The 22632-nt window shown below is 46.3% G+C and overlaps 2 protein-coding genes across 4 annotated transcripts in view; both read left to right on the top strand.

The window, feature by feature from the left end:
- Window positions 1-2300, top strand: part of VWF (von Willebrand factor) — a 171836-nt gene extending 169536 nt beyond the window's left edge. For both annotated transcript variants that reach the window (XM_032254537.1, XM_032254536.1), the window contains exons 51-52: window positions 1297-1394; window positions 1983-2300. In XM_032254537.1, coding sequence (XP_032110428.1) covers window positions 1297-1394; window positions 1983-2171 — 287 coding nt within the window. In that variant the 3' untranslated portion in view covers window positions 2172-2300. The remainder of the gene's footprint in view (window positions 1-1296; window positions 1395-1982) is intronic.
- A 1939-nt stretch (window positions 2301-4239) lies between these two features.
- ANO2 (anoctamin 2) overlaps window positions 4240-22632 on the top strand; it is a 391299-nt gene continuing 372906 nt past the window's right edge. For both annotated transcript variants that reach the window (XM_032254535.1, XM_032254534.1), the window contains exon 1: window positions 4240-5957. In XM_032254535.1, the coding sequence (XP_032110426.1) occupies window positions 5936-5957 (22 nt within the window). In that variant the 5' untranslated portion in view covers window positions 4240-5935. The remainder of the gene's footprint in view (window positions 5958-22632) is intronic.

The raw sequence follows: 22632 nt of genomic DNA, 5'->3' as shown, positions 1-22632 counted from the left end.
ATACACGCGTGTGTTCATGAGCTAATGCCGAATTTTCTGAATATAGAATTACTTGCCTGGACTAATTATTTTTAGGCTAGGGTTTATTATTATATTTTTGTCCTGGGTTCACAGGTCCGTGCTTATTTTCAGGCAGAGAAAGGAAGAGTGAAAACATGAAATCCCTCAGCCTTCAGTCATTCCTTCTTTTCTTGATGGCTTACTATGACAGCCCCTGCCATTGCTGTAACCAAATCTCAGATCCAGGAAACACTCTGAAAGCATGTCTTTCTGTGATTCCCATTTGAATGGTTTAAGAATGTGAAGTTAGGAAACCATCAGAGGAGAAGAATTCTCTCTAGGCACACTGCATGTGGAATTTGGTTAAGGGACTGTTACCTTCAAAAGCACCACAAAGGGCCTTTGTTGGTCAATGTCTTCAGGAGACTTTGAGATCCTTAATGAGGACAATAAGCCAGCCTCAGGGATTTAAATCCACAGCAATGTAATATAGTATGTTGACCTAAATATGTTTTTCTTATTCATCCTTTTAAGGTAATTGGCAGGCTTTCCCTTTTACAATGAAATTATCTGGAAATTGGGAGGCAGATTAATATGTAGTTAGGGTTGATTTAGATTTGGAGTCATCTAAGGACAGGAAACTCCCAGTGTTCAGATTGGAATGGTAAGCTAGCATTACGTTTTTGAATTCCCAGTGGGCCAAGTAGAGATTCCGATCTGAATGCCACTAACTCCTGTGCCAAAGGAAACCCACGTCAGCAACCCGGAGTCAGCAGTACCAAAGAGAGGCCTTCACAAGGTGCCTGGGGATCTTCTTGGTCCCCACAGAGGCAGGATGTGCCCTTATATCACCACGACTTTGCCTCTCCTCTTACCCCAAGGGAGGGATGAATAGATGGTCATTGTAGTTACTGGCTACTTCACTGCCCATTAGCTTCTGAATGTAGTTACAGGCACAAGAGGATCGCTTTAGCCATTTTGGTTTTTAGAGTCTGCAATGATATAAAGGCAAGTCTTGCTCATTTACATCACCATAGCACAGTGAATTTAGGCTCTTCCTGCAATTAAAACTCTACTATTAAGTAAGTCCAGCAATAACTGTATCTCTGCATATATGGGGCCAGGAACGGCCAAGGTGAACCAGGATAACTGAATTCCCTCCCTGTGGCTGGCTTTGGTTATTTGGTTACTGTGAAAGGGACCTAGTTCCAGTCCAGTGAGGGCACTGGGGCTGAAGAGTGTCCTGTAGAACCCCAGCCAGTCCTCAAGTTTGACCTTTCACCTGTCCTATTACAGGTGAGGTGCCCGAGTGCAAAGACATCACTGCCCGCCTGCAGTATGTCAAGGTGGGAAGCTGTAAGTCTGAAGTACAGGTGGACATCCACTACTGCCAGGTAAGGGCTCTGCTTCAATAAGGCCTGGGTGGGGAGGGCTGAGCCTTCCCCATGCTTGGATACATCTCCTTAGTTACATTCTAGAAGGATCTGGAAAATTCATAGGGAGGAGAAGGGAAATAAACTGGAAGCATTTCTTTTTTAAAGTAAATGTCTTATTGAAGTAACTGGGAACTTCTGACTACAGGAAAAACAAAAACGGAAGAAATACTCAACAAATCCTTTAAAGAGAATGGAAAGTTATTTATGCAAGATGGAGGCTACATTTCCTGAAGATCAATCAAACATATATAAAAATTCCCTGCATAAAACATGCATAATCACGCATAAAACATTTTATGCATTAACGTGCATAAAAATTGCAGCTGGAGGGATGTGGGTGTGATATTATTGCTGTAGAGTGGAGGACGTGTCAGATGTCCCTCTGACCTCCCTTTACAAATTGCCCAGCTGTCCTGAGTGCTTCTGGGTGAGATCAGACCTGCCTTGCTTGGCGGGGTCAGGGAGAAAGCAGGCTGCCCCAGAGCCCTGCCTAGGCTGGGACTTCCCACCATTGTGAATCCCCCATCTTCCTTTGCTTTCTTGCAGGGCAAATGTGCCAGCAAAGCCATGTACTCCATTGACATCGAGGATGTGCAGGACCAGTGCTCCTGCTGCTCTCCGACACGGACGGAGCCCATGAGGGTGCCCCTGCGCTGCACCAATGGCTCTGTTGTGTACCATGAGGTTCTCAACGCCATGCAGTGCAAATGTTCTCCCAGGAAGTGCAGCAAGTGAGGCTGCTGCAGCTGCATGGGTGCCTGCTGCTGCCTGCCTTGGCCTGACAGGCCAGAGCGCTGCCAGTCCTCTGCCTGCTCTGCTCTTGTGCCCTTCTGGGCCCACAATAAAGGCTCAACTCTCATCTTGTGAAAGGCTGCTGGTGCACCGTGTCTTAGGGCTGAGATGGCAACTGTGGGCAGGGGCTGAGTTCTGAGAGTGGTTCTGAGGGAGGAAGCCCCTCAGGCCCCATCGCAAGCCTCAGCGTCAGTGCGGGATACTGCCAACCTCTGGGAAAAAGTGATGCCCTTGCCTCCAGGGGCGGGAAAGGCATAGTGTCGGGTAGGCCTCTTCCAAAACTCAGCCCAAAGTAAAAGCGATTTTCCCGGGACCACTGGGTTCTCTAATCTCTAAATGGAGGGGCTTCTGAGCATAGCAGAGGTGTGGGCCCTGGAGCCAGGCTCCTGCTGAGATAGACACTGTTGTTGTCACATGGCTGGCAATGTGGAGGTGGTGTCTGGCCAGGTGTGCAAGGATTTCTCTGAGCCTGTGGTTCATAGAGTTTCTGGTACCCATAGTGGCCCCTGTGGGAGGGAGAGGCGCTGAGGACTGAGGGGGACCTGGAAACAGGGAGCTGGCAGGTGCAGCAGTGTGGTCCCCCAGCTAAGCCTGAGGGCATGAGCCCCAGACTTGGAGGCAGACCTGGGCTCCACATATGGCCCTTGCCCAGCTGTGTGGCCTCAAACAAGCCCATTAATAGTTCTTAGACTCAGTTTCCTCATTTGGAAAACAGGAATGTTAATCTCACTCATAAGGGAGTGAAGATAAACAATCTCAGCCTAAAATAAGGCCTGCAGGTCCTTGGGTAACTGTAAATTGCTCTATAATCACGTAAGAAGTGGTGAGAATAACACTGGGGAAATCAAGGCTTACCGTGGGAAGTAAGAGACTCTAATGTTGACAGCAGAGCGTTAGGGATTTCCTTGGTCATGAAGGCTGGACCAGTTGGGTTTCTTTCAGGCTTTACCCTTGATGCCAAGGCCCTACGTACTCCAGACGTCGTTCAGTGGAAGAGGAAGTGGTGTAGATAACACCAAACATCACTCTGTCCCCAGATCACTAACTGGTACTATCACCTGCAGTTAGAGATGGTCCTTCCTTAAAATTTACGGCAGAGTTTTCATGTTCATGCTGGCAAGATGGTGGGGACTCTTACTGGGGAGAATGCCCATGAGAAGGAAGGGGATGTCCTGGGTTACAGGAATTTGATGAAGAATTGATTTTCATTCCAAATACTTCTGACACAGGAGAGACTCAGGTCATTGAAAGTACTGGATGATGGAGCCGAAAGGGACTTGGACATCGTCTAGTCCACTGTCCCTCCTCCACTCCTTTACAAAGGATGAAAGCGGCTCAGAGAACTCAAGTGACTTGCCAAAGGTCATAACTGCTGGGTGGCAGAACCTGGGTAAGAGCTCCCAGGCCACTCCATCAGAGCTACACGATCCCCGTCGCTTACATTCTTCCCTTGCCGACACGGGGACCAGGGGCTGCTGCATCCCTGAGTTTCCACCGTTTCTGTTATTGCCTGAGCTTAACCTCAAGAGAAGCCACATTACAGGAAAATGGCATAGATTATGCTGAGTAGGTTTGGTGGGGAGTTTAGTGGGCAGAGGGGAGGAAGAATGGATAGAAGTTTTATATACCTACTCAATAATTCAAAGGTTGCTGTCTCTCCATCACCCCACTCCCAATTGTGGGTAGCCTCTAAGTCTCTCTTGGTAGGAAACCAGATCCAGGGACAGGGAATTAACTGTCACTCTTCTGCCTGATCGCCTAACACTCTAGCTGCGGACAAGGTGTTATTGGAAGCATCAGCCCCAGAGAAATTCGGCAGGAAGGCTACCTCTGCAGCATAGGTCATTGATTTTCCAACTGCCTGTGTCTTGCTAGCTTGAATTTCTCATGTTTACTGATATGACACTTTACCATCGAGAAAAAAGCTGAACTGGAAAACTGCACGTTTTGATTATTTAAAAAAAACCCAAAACAATGGAAGGGAGCTGGGTAAAAATGGTGCAGAAAGAGAATCTGGGGGAGGTAGTGTGCGCAGGGCAACATCTTGGCAATCTTTCTTTATTTACAGGTGTTCCAAAGGTGCAGTCTGCATCTGGTTTCAGGCACCCTGTTTTGTTACTCACCCTCAGACCAGGCAAGACAGAGTGCCCCAATGTAGATGTTTTAAGGGGAGTCTCAAGGAAGTAGTATACAGGGACTAAGAGACTGCTGGAGGGAAAGAAGAAAGGGAATGAATGAAGGAGCAACGGTGAGAACATTTTTTAATCGTTTCGGGATTGAAAGGACATGAGAACGGTCCCTGGAAGTAGGGAGAAAGGTGTTGTTAGGGACAGAAAGGAGCAGAACAGCAGAGTGCTATGCCACGGACTCCGGGGCAGGTGGCTTGCTTTGGAATCCTGGGATCCTCTTAGAGGCAAGTTACTTGAAATTTAACACTGCAGTCCTCTCATCTGTAAAATGGGCACGCTGCAGTGATTGCCTCATCTACGTACTGTTAGGATTAAAATAACTACCATAGGGAAGGCACTGAGAAGGGTGTTGGGCAGAGAGGAAGTCCCGTAGAAGCATTAGCCCAGAGCGGGTAGTACTTTTAGTGGGCAGAATAAAGCCTTGGGTTGGGACAGCACATCTTGTGGTTTTCCTTCGGCTCTGCCCTCAACTGTGGTGTCACTTATTTCCCTTTGCTGCCCCAGGCTCCTTCTCTATAAAGTGGAATCTATCATGACCAGCCTACCTTATCAATATAGGAGAGAAAATCTTCATGCCTGAAGGTCAGTGATCACAAATGGCATACCTGACCTTAAATAGCACTTCTTCACTTTGAGGGTCCATGGTATTAATGAACTAGTTTTGCTTCTGGGCATCTAGGAGTTGCAGATTCCATCATCCAGAATGGCCCTTTGGAAGTTTTCTCTGCCACCCCACTGCCCAGGTACCTGCACCATCCCGGGGAGGTAGCACTTCTCTTGCTCTCTGGGGACGGATGTAGCTTTCCTAATCTATGCCCTCAACCCTCCTCAACCCTCCCAGCGTCTCATGGGGGAGCTCTTATAAAACGGACCCCTCCTCCTGCCTCTGGCAGCCCCTCCTTCTGTTCTGGGGTCCCTTGTGCACCTACTCCCTGCCTCTTCTCCCTTTTGTCCTGCTTAACCTAGGGGAAGGTGAGGACAGCTGGTCTCCACCTAGTTGAAGGCAGGTGTGGGGAATCCGGCGTCAAGGGGCTCGCCCCCACTCCTGCCCCTGGGATAACCCCTGGACAGTGGATGACCCTTTGGGGCGGCGGGAAGGAGGCTTTGCTGGCGGGATTGGAAACTAATCAGTCAGACAGTTCATGAGATAATCCGGCTGAATTTTTACACTGGAAGCAGGTTGTGCGGCGTCGCCGGGGCCTGGGGGGAGCAGGCAGCGTTTCCTGTCTCGCCCCTAAGCCCCCGCGGACCCGAGCGAGTCCTGGACTCAACCCGGCCGCGGGACCGCGCTCCTTTCTCGACGCCCGGCTCCCAGGGCCCGGGCGCCCAGAGCGCAGTGGGGAGAGCGGGGCTCGGGCTGCGCGGCGCCGGCGGCCGCGAGGGATGGGGGAGGAGAGGCGGCAGCCGGCGAGGGGCGGGCGCCGGGCCGGAGCTGAGCCGCGGTGGAATTAGCCCCGCGGCGGCATAAGCCTGCCCAGGAGCGCGCGGCCGCCGGCCGGCGGGGTCTGCGTCGGCACCATGGCCACTCCCGGGCCGCGCGGTGAGTTTCCCAGCTGGACCCTGGTCCTGGCATCCGACAGGTGGGAGGAGGGAGGGAGTGAAGGAGGTGGCGTCGGAACCTCCACCCTTGGGACTGGTGACCCCCAAGGGAGCCTGGGCGGGGCGGGGCGGGAAGTTGACCCCGTTTTCCCAGGGTAGGGTCTCTGAGGGACGACTATGTAATTTCCGAGACTTTTTTTTTTTTTCTTTTTTCTTTTTTTTTTAAATCAAGGAGAGGGAAGGTAGGTCAATGGAGGTTTGGCGCGGCCGCTTCTCAGTGATTGGTTATTGATTTCCAGTGTTGCCGTTTCTTGTTACAAGTTCTAGAGACTCTTAGCCTAGAGCATCTGAGGGTTAGCAAACAGCCAGGCTGAGTGGGCTTAACTCGGCAACAGTCCGCTGAGGACAGAGCAAATTTGACTTTGGCACCCCTGGAGTGGCCTGGCAGTTTCAGAAATGTCTTCCAGCATCTTTCCCTAAGCCGCATTCAGGAAGGGTCCCCAGATCAGTCCTTTACACCCCAGGCTGTGGGGAAACCCAGCTATACCTTCCCCAGGAACTTTTCTTAGAAGGAAAGCGAACTGAGGTGGAGTATGGAGAAGGACGCGTTCTTCTACTGCTTTTGGGCAGGACCGACTTTGCCTGGGACAGGGACTTTGTCGGGTGTTGGTGTTGTGTTTCTGGTAATTCTTGAGAGAGGCATGACGAGGGAGGTGCCGCTCCTTTGGCATGAACAATGAGCTGAGTGGACTGGGAGGTGGTGTCAGTCACAGGCCTGATACTTTGTGAGCAGATGTGGAGAAATAACCTCCACCCCTCCCCACCCCACCACGACCAGGTGGAACCTCACTTGGGGCAGAAGATCCCATTGAGGAAGGTCAGGTCTCAGCCCAAAGGCAGGTAGCAGGTGGAGGGAGGATCTCACACAAGGCGAAGGTGCTTCCAGAGGACTGTGGTCCTCTTGGCTCTCCACCTGCCTGGCCTTTGTCCTTGGGACCTGGCATCAGAGCCCCTGCCCAGCTCTGTCACCCGGGCTCAGCTGCTGGGCATCCAGGGCTCGTCTGCTCCTCTCAGTGTGTCTTGCCGTACACCCAGCATTTCTGGAGCCAAGCACCTGATTCGTTGCTTTCCAGCAACTGCTTCTTCTCTGAGTTGCTTCTATGTGGGAACTAGAGCTACTTTGCTGGTTTACTGTGGAGGCTGTGTGAGGGGTAAGGGTGGGACCCAAACAGACGCCTCGGGTTCTAGTCCAGTTTGTAGGTGTGCCATCTCTTCATCTTCCGTTGTGGGACAAGGCTGCCCGGTGAGAGGCATTTGGGCCTACTGTGGGGTGTGTCTATAATTTTTTGTAACAAGGGTCTAATTTCCTGGAAAGCTACCCATCCTGTGGACCCTTTCTGTGGGCTGAGAGAAGCCCATCCCACCCTATGCATGTCATTGCTAGAGCGTATGGATAGCAGGTATTTGACTGCTAGGGACGGTGATCTTGCTTCTAATACACAATAGAATCCATCTGTATTTGTTTAAAAATTGTGTTAAAAATTTCAATAGTTTTTAGGGTACAGGATTTTTTTGGTTACATGGGTAAGTTTTTTGGTGGTAAATTCTGAGATTTTAGTGTACCCGTCACCCGAACACTGTACATTGTACCCAATATGCAGTCTTTTATCCCCTACCCCTCCTCCAACCCTTACCCCCAGGGTCCCCAAGGTCCATGGTATCATTCTTATGCCTTTGCATCCTCATAGCTTAGCTCCCACTTATAAGTGAGAACATATGATATTTAGTTTCCCATTCCTGAGTTACTGCACTTAGAATAATGGCTTGTAGCTCCATTCATTTGTTGCAAAAGACTTACTTTTTTCCTTTTCATGGCTGAGTCGTACTACACACACACACACACACACACACCCCACATCCCACATTTTCTTTATCCACGCATTGGTTAATGGGCACTTAGGTTGGCTCCTTATCTTTGTAACTGCGTATTGAGCTACTGTAAACATGCATATGCATGTGTCTTTTTTATATAATGACTTCATTTTCTTTGGGTAGATATTGCAGTAGTGGGATTGCTGGATCTAATGGTAGTTCTACTTGTAGTTCTTTTTTTTTTTTGAGACAGAGTTTCGCTCTTGTTACCCAGGCTGGAGCGCAATGGTGCAATCTCGGCTCACCGCAACCTCCGCCTCCTGGGTTCAGGCAATTCTCCTGCCTCAGCCTCCTGAGATTACAGGCTGGGATTACAGGCACGCGCCACCATGCCCAGCTAATGTTTTGTAGTTTTAGTAGAGATGGGGTTTCACCATGTAGACCAGGATGGTCTCGATCTCTTGACCTCGTGATCCACCCGCCTCGGCCTCCCAAAGTGCTGGGATTACAGGCGTGAGCCACCGCACCCGGCCCTACTTGTAGTTCTTTAAAGAATCTCCATGATGTTTTCCACAGTGGTTGTACTAGTTTACATTCTCACCAGCAGGGTAAAAGTGTTCCCTTTTCACCACATCCATGCCGGCATCTATGATAAGTTTTGACTTTTTAGTTACAGCCATTCTTGCAGGAGTAAGGTGGTATCCCACTGTCGTTTTCATTTGCATTTCCCTGATGATTAGTGATGCTGAGCGTTTTCTCATTTGTTGTCTGTTTACAGATCTTCTATTGAGAAATGTCCATTCTCCGTCACTATTCGTAACCAAGTGGTTAGGGAAGGCCTCTCTGAGGAGATGAATTTGAACAGAAATTGCCTTAAATGAAGGAACGAGCCAGGCAGATATCTGGAAAATTATCTGGCAAAGGAAGTAAAGGCAAAAGAACCCATGGCAAGGGGATGCTTGGGCTGAAGAGGAATAGTGTGGGGACGCCAAGTGGCTGCAGCAGAGGGATCAACAGGGAGAGACATAAGAGTCAGCCAGGTCGTGTGGGTCTTGTGGCTCAGGCCATATGTTCTTGGCATTCAATGGGAAAGGGAAGACGATGAGTAACATGGCTCTCATTGTCTAATAAGAGCAGACTGGTTCATCTACACTAAATATCACGAGTTCATGGTGATATTGATGTAAAATATTGCCCAACATAATGAGCTGTATTTTCCTCAGTAGGCTTTTAAAATGAGTATTAATTATCACATGGGCATTTATTATATTATTTTTCATTTTAAAGGAGGGGTATTTTTGTTTTATTCTTTTCTGGTCCATTCTACCCTATTAGGCTTTAAAAAATGCTATTTGAAAACCATGGAATTTACATCATAACTAGTTAATAGGTTAAACCTGTAATTCTAAAAGTAGCGACTTAGTCATAGGGAACACTCAATGGCTAATAGTTCATTTGGAGCAGTGACTCTGAGTCTCCTTTTCCTTCCCTGTGTAAGAAAGGAATGCACGACACTTCCATCAGGAAGAGTTCTCAGGAAGAATTCTTAATCGCATTTCCATTTGTTATCCTTTTCCTTCAGCTGGAGAACATCCTGTAGCATTGTTTGAGGTGCAGTTCTGCTGGTGACATTCTCTCAGCTTGTGTTTTTATGAAAAATGTCTTTATTTCATCCTTATTTTTGACAGATACTTCATTGGATATAGATGAATGGTTTTACAGCTTTTTTTCCACCCTCCCCCTCAGCCTTCTTTTGGTCCTCCATTGTTTTGGTGAGAAGCTAGCCTAAATTCATATTTAAATATTCTTCATTATCTTATTAATGTATAATCTCTTTCTTTTTTTTTTGAGACGGAGTTTCGCTCTTGTTGCCCAGGCTGTAGTGCAATGGCGCGATCTCGGCTCACCGCAACCTCCGCCTCCTGGGTTCAGGCAATTCTCCTGCCTCAGCCTCCTGAGTAGCTGGGATTACAGGCACGCGCCACCATGCCCAGCTGATTTTTTTTGTATTTTTAGTAGAGACGGGGTTTCACCATGTATAATCTCTTTTTAATATGGTAGTGTTCAAGATTTGATATTCAGTTTTGATTGTTAGTAGTTTGACTCTGATGTATCTAGGTGTGTGTTTTTTTTTTTTAACTTGGGTTTGCTGGACTTCTTAAATCTGTTATTACAAGTTGTTGTATTTTATCAAATTTTGAGATGACTTCAGCCACTATTTATTCAACTTTTTTATTTTTATTTTTTATATTTTTTCCTTCTTCAGCGGTTTTTTGATCTGTTTTTCTTCTCTTTTTTGTGGAGCTCCAGTCACATGAAGGTTAGACTGTTTGGTATTGCCGCACTAGTTCCTGAGGTGCTGTTAAACTTTTCCAGTCCTTAGTCCCCTGCTCTCTAGATCTGATTACTTTTAGTGGATCCATCTTTAACTTCGCTGATCCTTTCTCTGCCTTCTCCAGTTTGCTGTTGATTCCACCCAATAGATTTTTCTTTCTCTGATTGTAATTTTTAATTCTAGGAGTTCCACTGAAAAACAGCTTTATTGAGACACAATTCAAATACCACCTGTACCACCTTTAAAGGTGTAGAGTTTGGTGTCTTTTGGTGTCTTCACAGAATTATGCGACCATTGCCGCAATCTAGTTTAAAGCATTTGCATTATCCTAAAGAGAAACCTCACACTCAATGGCAGTCACTCATTTTTCCTCCCTCCCCCTAGCGCTTGGCGACTGCAAATCCACTTTCTCTCTCTATGGATTTGCCTGTTCTACACATTTTATGTAAGTGGAACCATACAATATGTGGCATTTTGTGTCTGTGTTCTTTCCTTTATAGTGCTTTCAAGGTTAAGGTGGTTTGTCACATATATCAGGACATCATTCTTTTTTATAGCTGAAAGGATATTTCCTTGGGTGGACAGACCACATCTTGTTTATCCAGTTGCCAGTTCATGGGCCTTTGTGTGTCCCATTTTTGATTACTATAAATGATACTGCTATGAACTTTCAAGTACAAGTTTTTGTGTGTACATGCTTTTTATTTTTCTTGGGCATATATCTAGGAGAGGAGTTGCTGGGTCATGAGTTTAACTTTGACTATCAGACTATTTTCCAAAGTGGCTGTACCATTTTACATTCCCACCAGCAATTTAGGAGGGTTCTGATTTCTCCACAAACTCACCGGCAGTTGTTATGATTCATCTTTTTGATTATCACCATCCTCATGGATGTGAAGTTGTATGTTATTGTGGCTTTGCATGAACCCAGGAGTGAAACAAGCCTGTCACTGGAGAAGGCAAAGCTCTTCTGCTTGCAAACCCGCCAGCATGCTTAGGCTCCCTGGCTATAGAAGTGTGTGCCTCAGTGATGGGGAGGACCGTCCACTTGCACAGCTTCTGTGTGGCTCTTCAACTTCTAAAACATATGTTACAGAATTGATCGTATGCCAGTTTAAGAATCAGAGGGGCAGCTATCCGTGGTGGCTTACGCCTTTAATCCCAGCACTTTGGGAGGCCGAGGTGGGCGGATCATGAGGTTAGGAGTTTGAGAACAGCTTGACCAACATGGTGAAACCCTGTCTCTACTAAAAACTTACAAAAATTAGCTAGGCATAGTGGCATATGCCTGTGATCACAGCTACCCAGGAGGCTGAGGCAGCAGAATCGCTTGAACCCGGGAGATAGAGGTTGCGGTAGGCTGAGATCACGCCACTGCACTCTAGCCTGGGTGACAGAGTGAGACTCCATCTCAAAAAAAAAAAAAAAAGAATCAGGGGGGCAGGAATGGGCTCTACAGAATCTAACTAAATTCAAATGCTAAATGCTGCTAAATTTAGTTAACTTGTGCCTAAATGATTTGATCCAATTTATAGGTGTATTGGAGGCAGGCCCACCTTCCATATCAAATGGGAAGGCAAGCATCTTTCTCTAAATTGACAACATCGATCTGTGGCATTCCAGGAGGAACCTCAAGGAGCAACAGAATCTCTTGGCCAACTACCATCACACAGCTCACCATCCATCTAAAAACCATTTAATAAGCATTTACCACATCCCTGCCTTGTCCTGGGTGCTGAAGCGAGATCTCAGAGCCCACTTGGGGAAAGAGCTGTGGAAATCTATAACTTTAACACAATATAAGGTGTGAACATGACACACCAAGCTTTTCATTTTTGGTAGGGCCCCGTGATAGACTACTACCTGCTTACCAAAATCCATGTTCTCCTCTTCTTCCTGAACACACATCTTGATCTTATTTCCTAGCCTCCCTTGCAATTGGTTTTGACACTGAATTTTATCCAGAGGAATCTGAACAGTGACATGTGCTACTCTGGCCTGGTCCCTGGAAGCCTTCCAGGCCTGTTCCTCCATGCTCTTTCTACCTTTCAGAAAACAGGCACGGCAGCTTGCAGGGCCACCTTGGAAGTCATAGTTAAAGTCGGCAGAGCCTCCGTCACACTGAATTTCTAAAAAGCAATGTGCAAAAGAGCCATCCCACCAAATTGTTTACCCACTTAGAACTATTACTTTAGCAAGAAATGAACTGTTGTTATTTCTTGTTCTCATTTATTTTTTAGTCTATGTGTTATATCAGCTAGCTGGGCATTACTCCAACTCATATGGTATCCTTCACCATCAGTGTGGATAATAATAAACTACTTATAAGAGATTAACTCAGTCCACTGAGAGACTGTTCATGTGAAATCCCATACTTCAAAGCCTTGCTCGACAGAGCCTCTCCCAATTTTCCACCAACCTGACAGATTTAACCCCCCTCACACTTCTGCATACCACAGGTGGGGAGAGAAACTCAAAGGCAGGGATGGATATAATTCATCTTTGATCCATACTGCAGCCTGACACATGGTAGGTGCTCAATGAATGGGTGTTTCATTGAGTAGGTGCTCAAATTGAAATGTTGAAAAGAGGAGCAGAGGGACATCTCTAGGCAAAGTCATCTCTTCTGTGCTTTGTGGTTTAGAATTCTGGAGCTTTTGATTATGTTGAATCAAGTATTCTTGAGGAAACAAAGTTATTTTTAAAGAAAAGTCTTGGCTTTCATTACAGGTGCTCCTGTGGCCTACCTCAGGACAAGAAATAAGGTTGGGATCTTAGCTTATCTTAATTAAAAGAAAAATAGGCCAGGTGGTGGCTCACGCCTATAAACATAGCACTTTGGGAGGCCAAGGAGGGTGGCAGATTATCTGAGGTCAAGAGTTTGAGACCAGCCTGGCCAACCATGGCCAACATGGTGAAACCCCATCCCTACTAAAAATACAAAAATTAGCCAGGCATGTAGCTGTAATCCCAGCTACTTGGGAGGCAGGAGAATCACTTGAACCCAGGAGGTGGAGGTTGCAGTGAGCTGAGATCGCACCACTGTACTCTAGCCCGGGCAACAGAGTGAGACCCTGTTTCAAAAATAAATGAATAAATAAAATAAAATAAAATAAAATAAAACCATTACTTTTTTTAAAAAAAGTGTGTGGATCACTTTTGAATTGACATCAGAAAGTCCTGTTATTTTTGGCCCTTGCCAATAATCTAAATTTGAAACTACTTGCTAACAAAATACCTTTTGATTAAAAACCTGACTGTCATGAACCTCTGCTTCCAGAAATAATGGAATAACTGGTCCTGGTACGATAGACATTCTGTCATGCATTATAAAACTGGAGAAAATATGTAAGTCAATTATTTTCAGGCACTGAACAACAACCAGCACGGAAGTACAATCCCTGAGAGAACAGAAATCTAGCCCTCTCAGTGCAGGCTGTTTACTGGGGTCCAGGGATCTGGAGTCCAGGTGGAGGAAAGGATCCCACTGAACTGAGGAGATAGAGATAAAAATTTGGAGCAGCTTAAATGGCTGGAAATTATGGGGAAGAACACAAGAGAGGAGGAACGTATGTGAAAGGAGGTGCCCAGAGTTCTCTTTGGGGACCCTTCATGAGTCCCTGGCTAAGAGTGAGGCTTCACATGCACAGGGTGAAGCACATGGAGTTTGCCAGAGAGAAGCTGCTACAGCACTGAGATCAGAACAGAAATGCTAGAGGTTGAACGGTCCTGGGACATGTTGAGAGTCCATACCAGCCAGAGTGGCAAGGCCTCATGACCGTGCCCTAACACATGTGTTCTAACACCCCAGGCATGTAGCTGAGGCCCCCAGGGGCTTCGTTTTAGGAGTAAGAACCACACGGTAGAGAAAAATTTACTCTGGATGGTCCCTGAAGAACACTAAGAACAACCTTGAAAGAATCAATAGGGAAGAGAGAGTTTAGAGATTGAACCCTACCAGATTACAGCATCTTGAAAAATACCTTGGATTTTCCACAACATACCCTAACAATAACAGCAAACACCTGCATAAGCTGAGAGTCATCAGCCAGTAATTGAGCTCCCCTGCTAGAAAGTAAAACAAAAATTTCTAACCCTCTTGATAGGAAGATAATGTTGTATCATTCACAATGTACAGTATACCATACAACTTGCTAGACATACAAAGAAATAGAAATAAGTGACCCATGAAAAAGAGACCACCACCACCACCACCAAGCCAAAATGAAAAGACAGCCAACGAGGTGGAAGAAAATACCTGTGAACCATATATCAGATAAGAAGTTAATATTCACAATGTATAAGGAACTCACACAACCCAATAGCCAAAATACAGATAACCCAATAAAAAAATAGGCAGATGATCCAAAGAAGACATAAACATGGCCAACAGCTGTATGAAAAGGTGCTTGACATCACCAGTCATTAGGGAAATGCAAATTAAAATTACAATGAGATAGCATCTCATACCTGTTAGGATAGCTATTATAAAAAAGAGATAACTCTTTGAAAAAATGTAGGGAAAAAGGAGCCTTCATACACCGTTGGTGCGAATGCAGTCATTGTGGAAAACAGTTTGAAGTTGCTAAAGAAATAAAAACGTGGAACGACCATATGACCCAGCGGTTTCTCTTTTGGGTGTATACACTGAAGGAAGTAAAATCACCACCTGGTAAAGATATCTGCTCTGCCATCTTCATTGAAACATTATTCACAGTAGTCAAGATATGGAAACACCTAAATGTCCATCACTTTGTGGTAGAGAATTCTGGAGCTTTGATTATGTTGCATCCAAGTAAATATTCTGTGAAAATAAAATCCTAGGCCGGATGTCGTGGCTCACACCTGTAATCCCAGCACTTTGGGAGGCCGAGGAGGGTGGATCAAGATGAGGTCAGAGGCCGGGCGCGGTGGCTCAAGCCTGTAATCCCAGCACTTTGGGAGGCCGAGGCGGGTGGATCACGAGGTCAAGAGATCGAGACCATCCTGGTCAACATGGTGAAACCCCGTCTCTACTAAAAATATAAAAAAAATTAGCTGGGCATGGTGGCGTGTGCCTGTAATCCCAGCTACTCAGGAGGCTGAGGCAGGAGAATTGCCTGAACCCAGGAGGCGGAGGTTGCGGTGAGCCGAGATCGCGCCATTGCACTCCAGCCTGGGTAACAAGCAAAACTCCGTCTCGGAAAAAAAAAAAAAAAAAAAAAAAGATGAGGTCAGGAGTTCAAGACCAGCCTGGCCAAGCTGATGAAACCCCGTCTCTATTAAAAATACAAAAAAATCAGCCACATGTGGTGGCGGGCACCTGTAATCCCAGCTACTCAGGAGGCTGAGGCAGGAGAATTGCTTGAACCTGGGCAGCAGAGGTTGCAATGAGTTGAGATTGTGCCACTGCACTCCAGCCTGAGCAACAGAGTGAGACTCCATCTCAGAAAAAACAAAAAACAAACAAAAAATAAATAATGCTATAAAAATTCTGGAGCTTTGATTATGTTGAATTCAACTAGAGAGTCACGTACAAAGAATGAAGTTGGACCCTTTACTCACTCATACATAAAAATTAACTCAAGGTGAATTGTAGCTGTAAATATAATAGCTAAATCTATAAAACTAGAAGACAACATAGGAGTAAATCCTTACAACCTTGGTTTAGGTGATGTTTTCTTAATGTTACACCAGAAAACAAGCCGTCTGTCTCAGTTTGCTAACTCCTAACAAAATGCCAGAGGCTGGCTTACTTACGAAGCGCAGAAATTTATTTCTTACAGTTCTCTGGGTTGGGAAGTCCAGGATCAAGTGTCAGCATTCAGTGTCTGGTGACAGCTGCTCCCAGCTTCCAAGATGGCACTTTGTTTTTGTGTCTTTACATGGGAGGAGAAGGGCAAAAAGAGGGTCTAGCTAGTTGCTTCGAGCCCTTTTATAATGGTACTAATCCATTTGTGAAGGCAGAGCCTTCACGACTTAATCACTTCCCGGAGGGACCCGCTTCTTAATTCTGCTGCATCGGAGTTAAGTTTCAACATGAATTTTGGAAGAGACACAAGTAGTCAAACCATAACACATCAAAGAAAGAATAGACAAAATGGACTTCATAAAAATTAAAAATGCTCCAAAACAGCATTTTTGGTTGCAGGTGCTTTTCTTGACACCGTCAAGAAAATTGAACAGACAACCTACAGAATGGGAGAAAATATTTGTAAGTCATATATCAGATAAAGGCCTTCTATCTGGAATATAGAAATAACTCTTATAATTCAACAATAAAGGGATGAACCTAATTTTAAAATAAGCAAAGGCTCTGAACAGACATTTCTCCAAAGAAGATATTCAAATGGCTAAAAATAAACACATAAAACAATGTTCAACATCGTTAGTCATTAGGGAACTATAAATCCACCCAAATGGTGGTGCTTCTTTCTTCTAATATTTCGAGACCTGTGACTAGATCTGTGCTCACTGTTTTGATTCTGTTAGTGATTCTGTAGTCCAGTGGTCTCAATCCTGGTTATACCATAGAATCACCCCAGACAAATTTAGTCCAAATCCCTGGAGGTGAAACCCAGACATCAATATTTTAACCTTTTTGGAGGATTCCAATGAATATCCAAGGTTGAGAACTACTCTGTGTCCCCATTTGTCTTTTTCCAGTTGCAGAATCCTAATATTTTAAGTCTGGCTTCCCATAGCAGGCTCTTTCTACCCACAGAATAGGACTTGCATGTATCTGTGCCCCTTCTCCAGAACTTCTTTTCTCCCAGTTTTGTCCTTTGGGATATGGTGACCATAAATTCACAGATGCTCAAATGAAGACATATCCTGGTTTTAAGTAAGAGCGATCTGTGTTTGGCTAGGCCACAGTAGCTTGATGGAAGAGAAATTATGAGAAAATAAAAAACGTATCCCTCCAGTTTCCCCCCCACTGGTTATTATGGTATATCCAGTCACCCTTGAAGTCTGACCCAGTAATAATGTCCCTAGGGGTGTCTTCAGTGCATTCACAAACAATTCTCTCAACTTTTACATGGTACTAGCATTGTGGTGGATATTCACTATTGAAATTCCTTTGAAATAGTAATAATTGAAAGTTGAATATGTGCTAGGCCGTATGATCAGGGCTTGGGATACAGTGATGAACAAGATAGGTACCACTGTCTCAGGCAGTGTGCAACCAGCCCATTAAGCTCACCGTCTGTACAATATGAATTTACTCATATCAGTTAAAAAAGCTATAACAGAGGCATTTTCTGAGTGCTTTTCTACAGATTATAAATAAATATATTTGGGATATTTTATAAAATTCTCAGGATTGTTCCTATCCCTCACGTCTGCTGCAACCTTCTATAACCCAGTTCCTAAGGCCTCAGCAGGCTGAGAGTGGGAGCCATGATTGGAAGAGCTGCTGTAGGCTTTAACCTCAGTCCCAGTCCATTTTGGGTAGGAGAAACCTGTTCCTTCTTTGGAGAGATGAGAATAAGAAAGACATCATCAATCTTGGCTATACCCAGGAGGAAGAGATGGGAGATGTTTATGGTGGTGGAGAGGGATGAAGGATGTGGATGAAACCCACTGAGTACACCCAGGATGTCAATGGAAGAGCAGACAGAGCAAATCTGTTGCTAAACAGGTGATGATTAATGAGCGAACAGACCAGTTTTGACCAATTTTGTGCTGTAGACTGGCTGTTTCCTCATGACATACAAGGAGGGGCATTTGTACCTTAATCTCATCAGCCACACTCCAAACCACATTGTAGGATGGGCTGCCAATGAGTAGGTTTCATTTAGGCAACTCATACAGTTTGTAGATTTCGTCATTGAGGGAAGTACTTCCTGAAATGCGTTTCTTATTCAATTGCATTCTCAATAAGGTAATTCTCTCTTATTGTTATTTTCTTGGTCTTAACTGTTAGGATCTTGGGTCTGAGCGGTGACTACAAATGCTATTTGTAAAAAAGGTCTTTTTAAAGGCCGAGGGATGTTAAGAATGTCCATTCACGAAGGGATTTACCAAGTAATGTTGGCCATTTGTCTTCCTTTTGCACAGCATTGCTTAGTGGTGAAAAGTGTGGGCTGTGAGTGTGCTGGTGATCTTGGACAACTCACCTGGCCTCTCTGTGCTTCAGTTTCCTCATCGGTAAAATGGTGACAACAGTGATACCTATCTCACAGGGTTATCATGAAGATTGCGTAAATTGGTACACGTAAAGTGTTTAAAAGTGTCTGACCCATGTAAGAAGGTATGAGCGATTAGCGTTGTAGTTGTTAGTAGGGCAGTTCTACGTTCAGTTCAGCACGGGGGATCTATCCTGTTTCAAAATTCACTCATAGGAAAGGACTCCTCAATTCCCTACATCGTCACCTCAGAAAGCTTTTAGAGCTCTTATTGCATCCAGAGCCCTGTGCTAGGAACACAAAGATATAAAAGGCAAATCTTCTGAACTTCTAGAGGACTTTCTTCAGTGGTTAGGGAAGGCTTGGTACAGGAGTAGGACTTTAGCTGGGTAGGACTTAGATGAGTGGAGAGGACATTCCGAACAGAAGTAACTGCATAGGCACAAAGCAGGCATCAGTTTGGGGACAGGGTTGACTAAAGAGGAATGTTCTTACAGGGATTTGGCAGCAGAGACATGTAACAACCAGCTGTGTGTGGAAGTCTTTGAATGCCAAGTTGTTTGTAAGCCTCAAGACAATGGAAGTTTCGAGTAGCAGTGTGACCAATGAAGTAAAATTTTGTGAATTTTATAAAGGGTACCTGTATCAGAAAAACAGTTAGGAATCTGTCCATCCTTTCTAGACACAGGGCCACAAAAAATAAAAAATAATTTAAAAAAATGAATCTGTCCATCCATTTATTCACCCACCCACCCACCCACCCATCCATTTATCCATCCTTCTCCTGGCACCCAGTTTAACCTCACTACGGCCAGGGCCGTCTTTCTCATGCAACCTGATTACGTTGTTCTCTTGCTTAAAATCCTTTAACGTTATTATAAATGGTGAACCTTGTTAACAGAGTGAGATTTGGGGTCATTGCAGGGTCAGGGAGAGAGGTTTAGAGGCAGAATGGCAAATAATTCCAAAGACCAAAGAAACAAAAAAGCCGGTCACCTTCTGGGAGCTGCAGGCAGTTCATTCTCTCTGGAGGTTTCTGTGTGTGTGTGGCTGTGTGTGCGGCTGTGTGTGCACAAGTGAAGAGTCACTAGCAGGAGATGACATTGGGAAGGTTGACAAGAAAGATGCTGAAGGGCCTTGTAGGTCATGTTAAAAAGTGTGCACCATACATCAGACAGGGCCCTTTCTGTGCCCCTCAAATCCCACCAGGTAGCTGGCTCCCTTTGAGGACTCTGGACAGAAAAGGAGAGTAAGGAGGCTGGTGGTCCTTGCTCTCAGGAGGGCCATGATCTCAACCAGCCAAGCCCGAGGTCCATTGTAATGGATCATACAAATCACTGCCTTTCTCCCTGGAGTCTCCTTTCCTCCCTTGCCCATTGGTAGATGCCTAGTTAACTCCAGATGCGTGCAAAAGCCATGTCCTCTGGGAACCTCCCTGACAGCTCTAGGCAGAGCTGAGGGCTTCTGCTTCCATGGGCCCTTCTTCATACCTCCACGTTGACTCTCCTCCTATTCAGTTATCTCCTTGTTAGTCTTTCTTCCTCACTAGTCTACCTTCTTTTCTTATTAGTCGCTTTCACACCAGTCTTCCTTCCTTACTAGTCTACATTCTCTCTTTGTAGGTCTTCCTTCTTTGTGAATCCTAGGGCTTGATGGAAGGAACCACATTCTGTTTAGCTTTAATTCCCAATGTTTTATACAATGCCTGGCAAGTTAAATGGGTCTGCAATGAATGAACAGAGATGTGAAATATTGCTTATATATCATCTCCACCCCAACCTCCCAAAGAATACTCAGTTGCTGTGCTTGGAACCTGGCCTGATGGTGTGTACAATGAGGGTATAGGGGAAGGCCAGCAGGGGATGAGTGCTTGGAGATGAAGTGGTCCAGACAGGTAGGTGTGGACTCGATCATGAAAGATCCTGAATGTTAGGCTAGACAATTTGATCTTCATCCTAAGAAGAGTGGGAAGTCCCAGAATGGGAATAACTTGGTCAGATTATTTCAAAATGGTAATGGTAGTTGCGGTGTGAGCCCAGGATGGGAGAGAAGCAAGATTAGCAACAGGGAGCCAGCCTGCTTGTATCAGAGGGGACAAGGTGAGGATGCAAAGGATGGTGGTGGCTTCATCAGGAACGGGGAGCATGAGCACTGCAGAGAGAGGGCTGATTCTGAGCCAAGGTTATAAGGCAAGCAGAACCCAAGAGGCACATTTGCAAATGGATTTGTGTGTGTGTGTGTGTGTGTGTGTGTGTGTGTGTGTGTGTGTGTGTGTGTGTGTGTGTTTAGGGAGGAAACTGGAAAGCAGTCCTGTTACCGTGGCTGTATGCAGAGGCTAAGGGAGGTGCTGTGCCTGAGTCTCAAATTTTGGCTCTTGTCATGGGTCCAATTCATGCAGGAAGCGGGGCGAGACCTGGGTGTAAATGTTGATCCTATCTGGAGTGAAGTGCCCAGGGCACTTGAGGAGGGATCCAGGGGGAGGGCCTTCAAATCTGAAAGCACTCAGGGCTCTCTGAGGCTCCTACCAGGGCGTGCCTTCAGCATGACCATGGCTGCCTAGACCCTGGTGCTAGCCTGGGAGTGCGGATGCTCTGTCTCCCCTCAGGGCAGCCCTGGGCCTGTCTGGTTTTGCTGGAAGCCGTGGCTTTGGGAGGTTGGAGTTGGAGCTGGCCCCTCATTTCAGGGCCCTTCATACTTCAGCAGCCAGGACTTGGGAAAGAGGCAGTAACGATGCCAAGAGGGAAACTCGGAGGAAAAGCCCAACCGCCTGGAAGTCCAGCTTCCTCAGGACACCTCCTCCTGCTGCTGCTGGTCTCTCTTGGAGGCTCTGGAAGCTGCCTAGGTCTCTGCCGACTCACCTTGCCCCAACGCCATGCCTAGTGAACTCACCTCCTGCCCTTTCTCTGCACAATCGGGCCCCGGTCTTGCTCCTGACTGTGTCTCCTGGACTCCTTGACTTTGGTGTTTCCAGTCGGCTACACGCCCAAGCTTCTCTCACTCTCACTAGCCCTCCACATTCTGCGCCCGCCCATGTCCCCTGTGCAGAAGGGCCTTTCTAGCTCTCTACCTATGCAGTGACCTTGGAAGCTTCCTGCCAGACTGTCTGGGGGTATAGCATGATTTAGAGGTCCCAGCCAGAACTCCTGCCTCTCAGCCCCGCTCCCCTCACCCCGTTAGAGATGATGCCTTCAGGCTACGACTTCTGCCCCATCAGCATGTGGGTTCCTGCTATCTGCAGAGCCTTTTAACATTTTCAATATGCTTTTTGTCAGTATCACCTCAGGACATCAGCATGGGCTGTTTGTACTTTGGTGTAAATTAGCTGATTAGCAAGAAAGTCAGTGGTTAAATGAGGAAATGGGTGTTGGATGACCCTGAGGGTAGATGGACAGTGGAGGAGGGTGGGGGAGGATAGAAAGAAGCTGAGGAGGGGCTTCGGGCAGGCTCAGGAAGGAGATTTCGGAAGGGTTGGTGCAGGGAGACTCTGAAAACAAGCTCAACCTATTTTTTCATTGAGATTTGGGCCTCTCCATCCTTCCGTGTCTGCTCTTTTCTCTCAACATTTCTGATTGTGCTCCTTCTTCATCTCCCTCTGTAGAGTGACCTAAGGTACCGGCAGTCCTGCAAGGTGGTGAGGTTGGCTCCAGTTAGAAGAGACAGAGGTCTTGCCTGAGGCCACTGATAAAAAACAGCCAAGACTACCTAAAGGACTGAAAAGGGTGTGGTCACCCCTGATGAGTAAATCCACTTGTATTAATGGTGGGGACAGCCAGCCAGTGCTTCTCCTGCTTAGTCTGGGGGAAGCTTTCAGGAGGAAGTGGGTGGTGAGCAGGCAGTGGGGTGGGAGAGAAAGGGAATTCCAGGGACTTGAAGCGGAGCAGCTGGAGTGAAGTGGAGAAGAGACGGATGACGGAGGCAGCACGGAAGCCCTGAAGTACGCCTGGATAATTGTCCTGTGCATTTTTTGTAGCTCATGTACTTCCAAGGAATGTTATTTTTTCCTCGTACTGTATCATCACACTCACTTTATGAGGAAAAGATATAATAAGGACACCTCCCCTAATCATGGAAGTAAAAACTAAGCTCAGAGAAAATGCATTCTTTTCCCAAAATTGTGGCAGTGTAATGAGCAGGAGGCAGGAGTCCCTGGTTCCGTGGGGGCTTGCCTTGGGGCAGGGTGCTGGTGGTGAAGGCTTCCTCTGACAACACCATGTGGGTCCTTATGGCCTGCACCTCCTCCAGTCCTGCACCTCCTCCAGTCCTGCCTGCACCTCCTCCAGTCCTGCCTGCACCTCCTCCAGTCCTGCACCTCCTCCAGTCCTGCACCTCCTCCAGTCCTGCCTGCACCTCCTCCAGTCCTG

This window comes from Sapajus apella, unplaced genomic scaffold (genome assembly GCF_009761245.1).
Source record: "Sapajus apella isolate SASKATOON/1434 unplaced genomic scaffold, GSC_monkey_1.0 scaffold86, whole genome shotgun sequence".
Taxonomy (NCBI): Eukaryota; Metazoa; Chordata; class Mammalia; order Primates; family Cebidae; genus Sapajus; species Sapajus apella.
The sequence above is the reverse complement of the archived record's forward strand: the minus strand, read 5'-3'. Positions and strand labels throughout refer to the sequence as shown.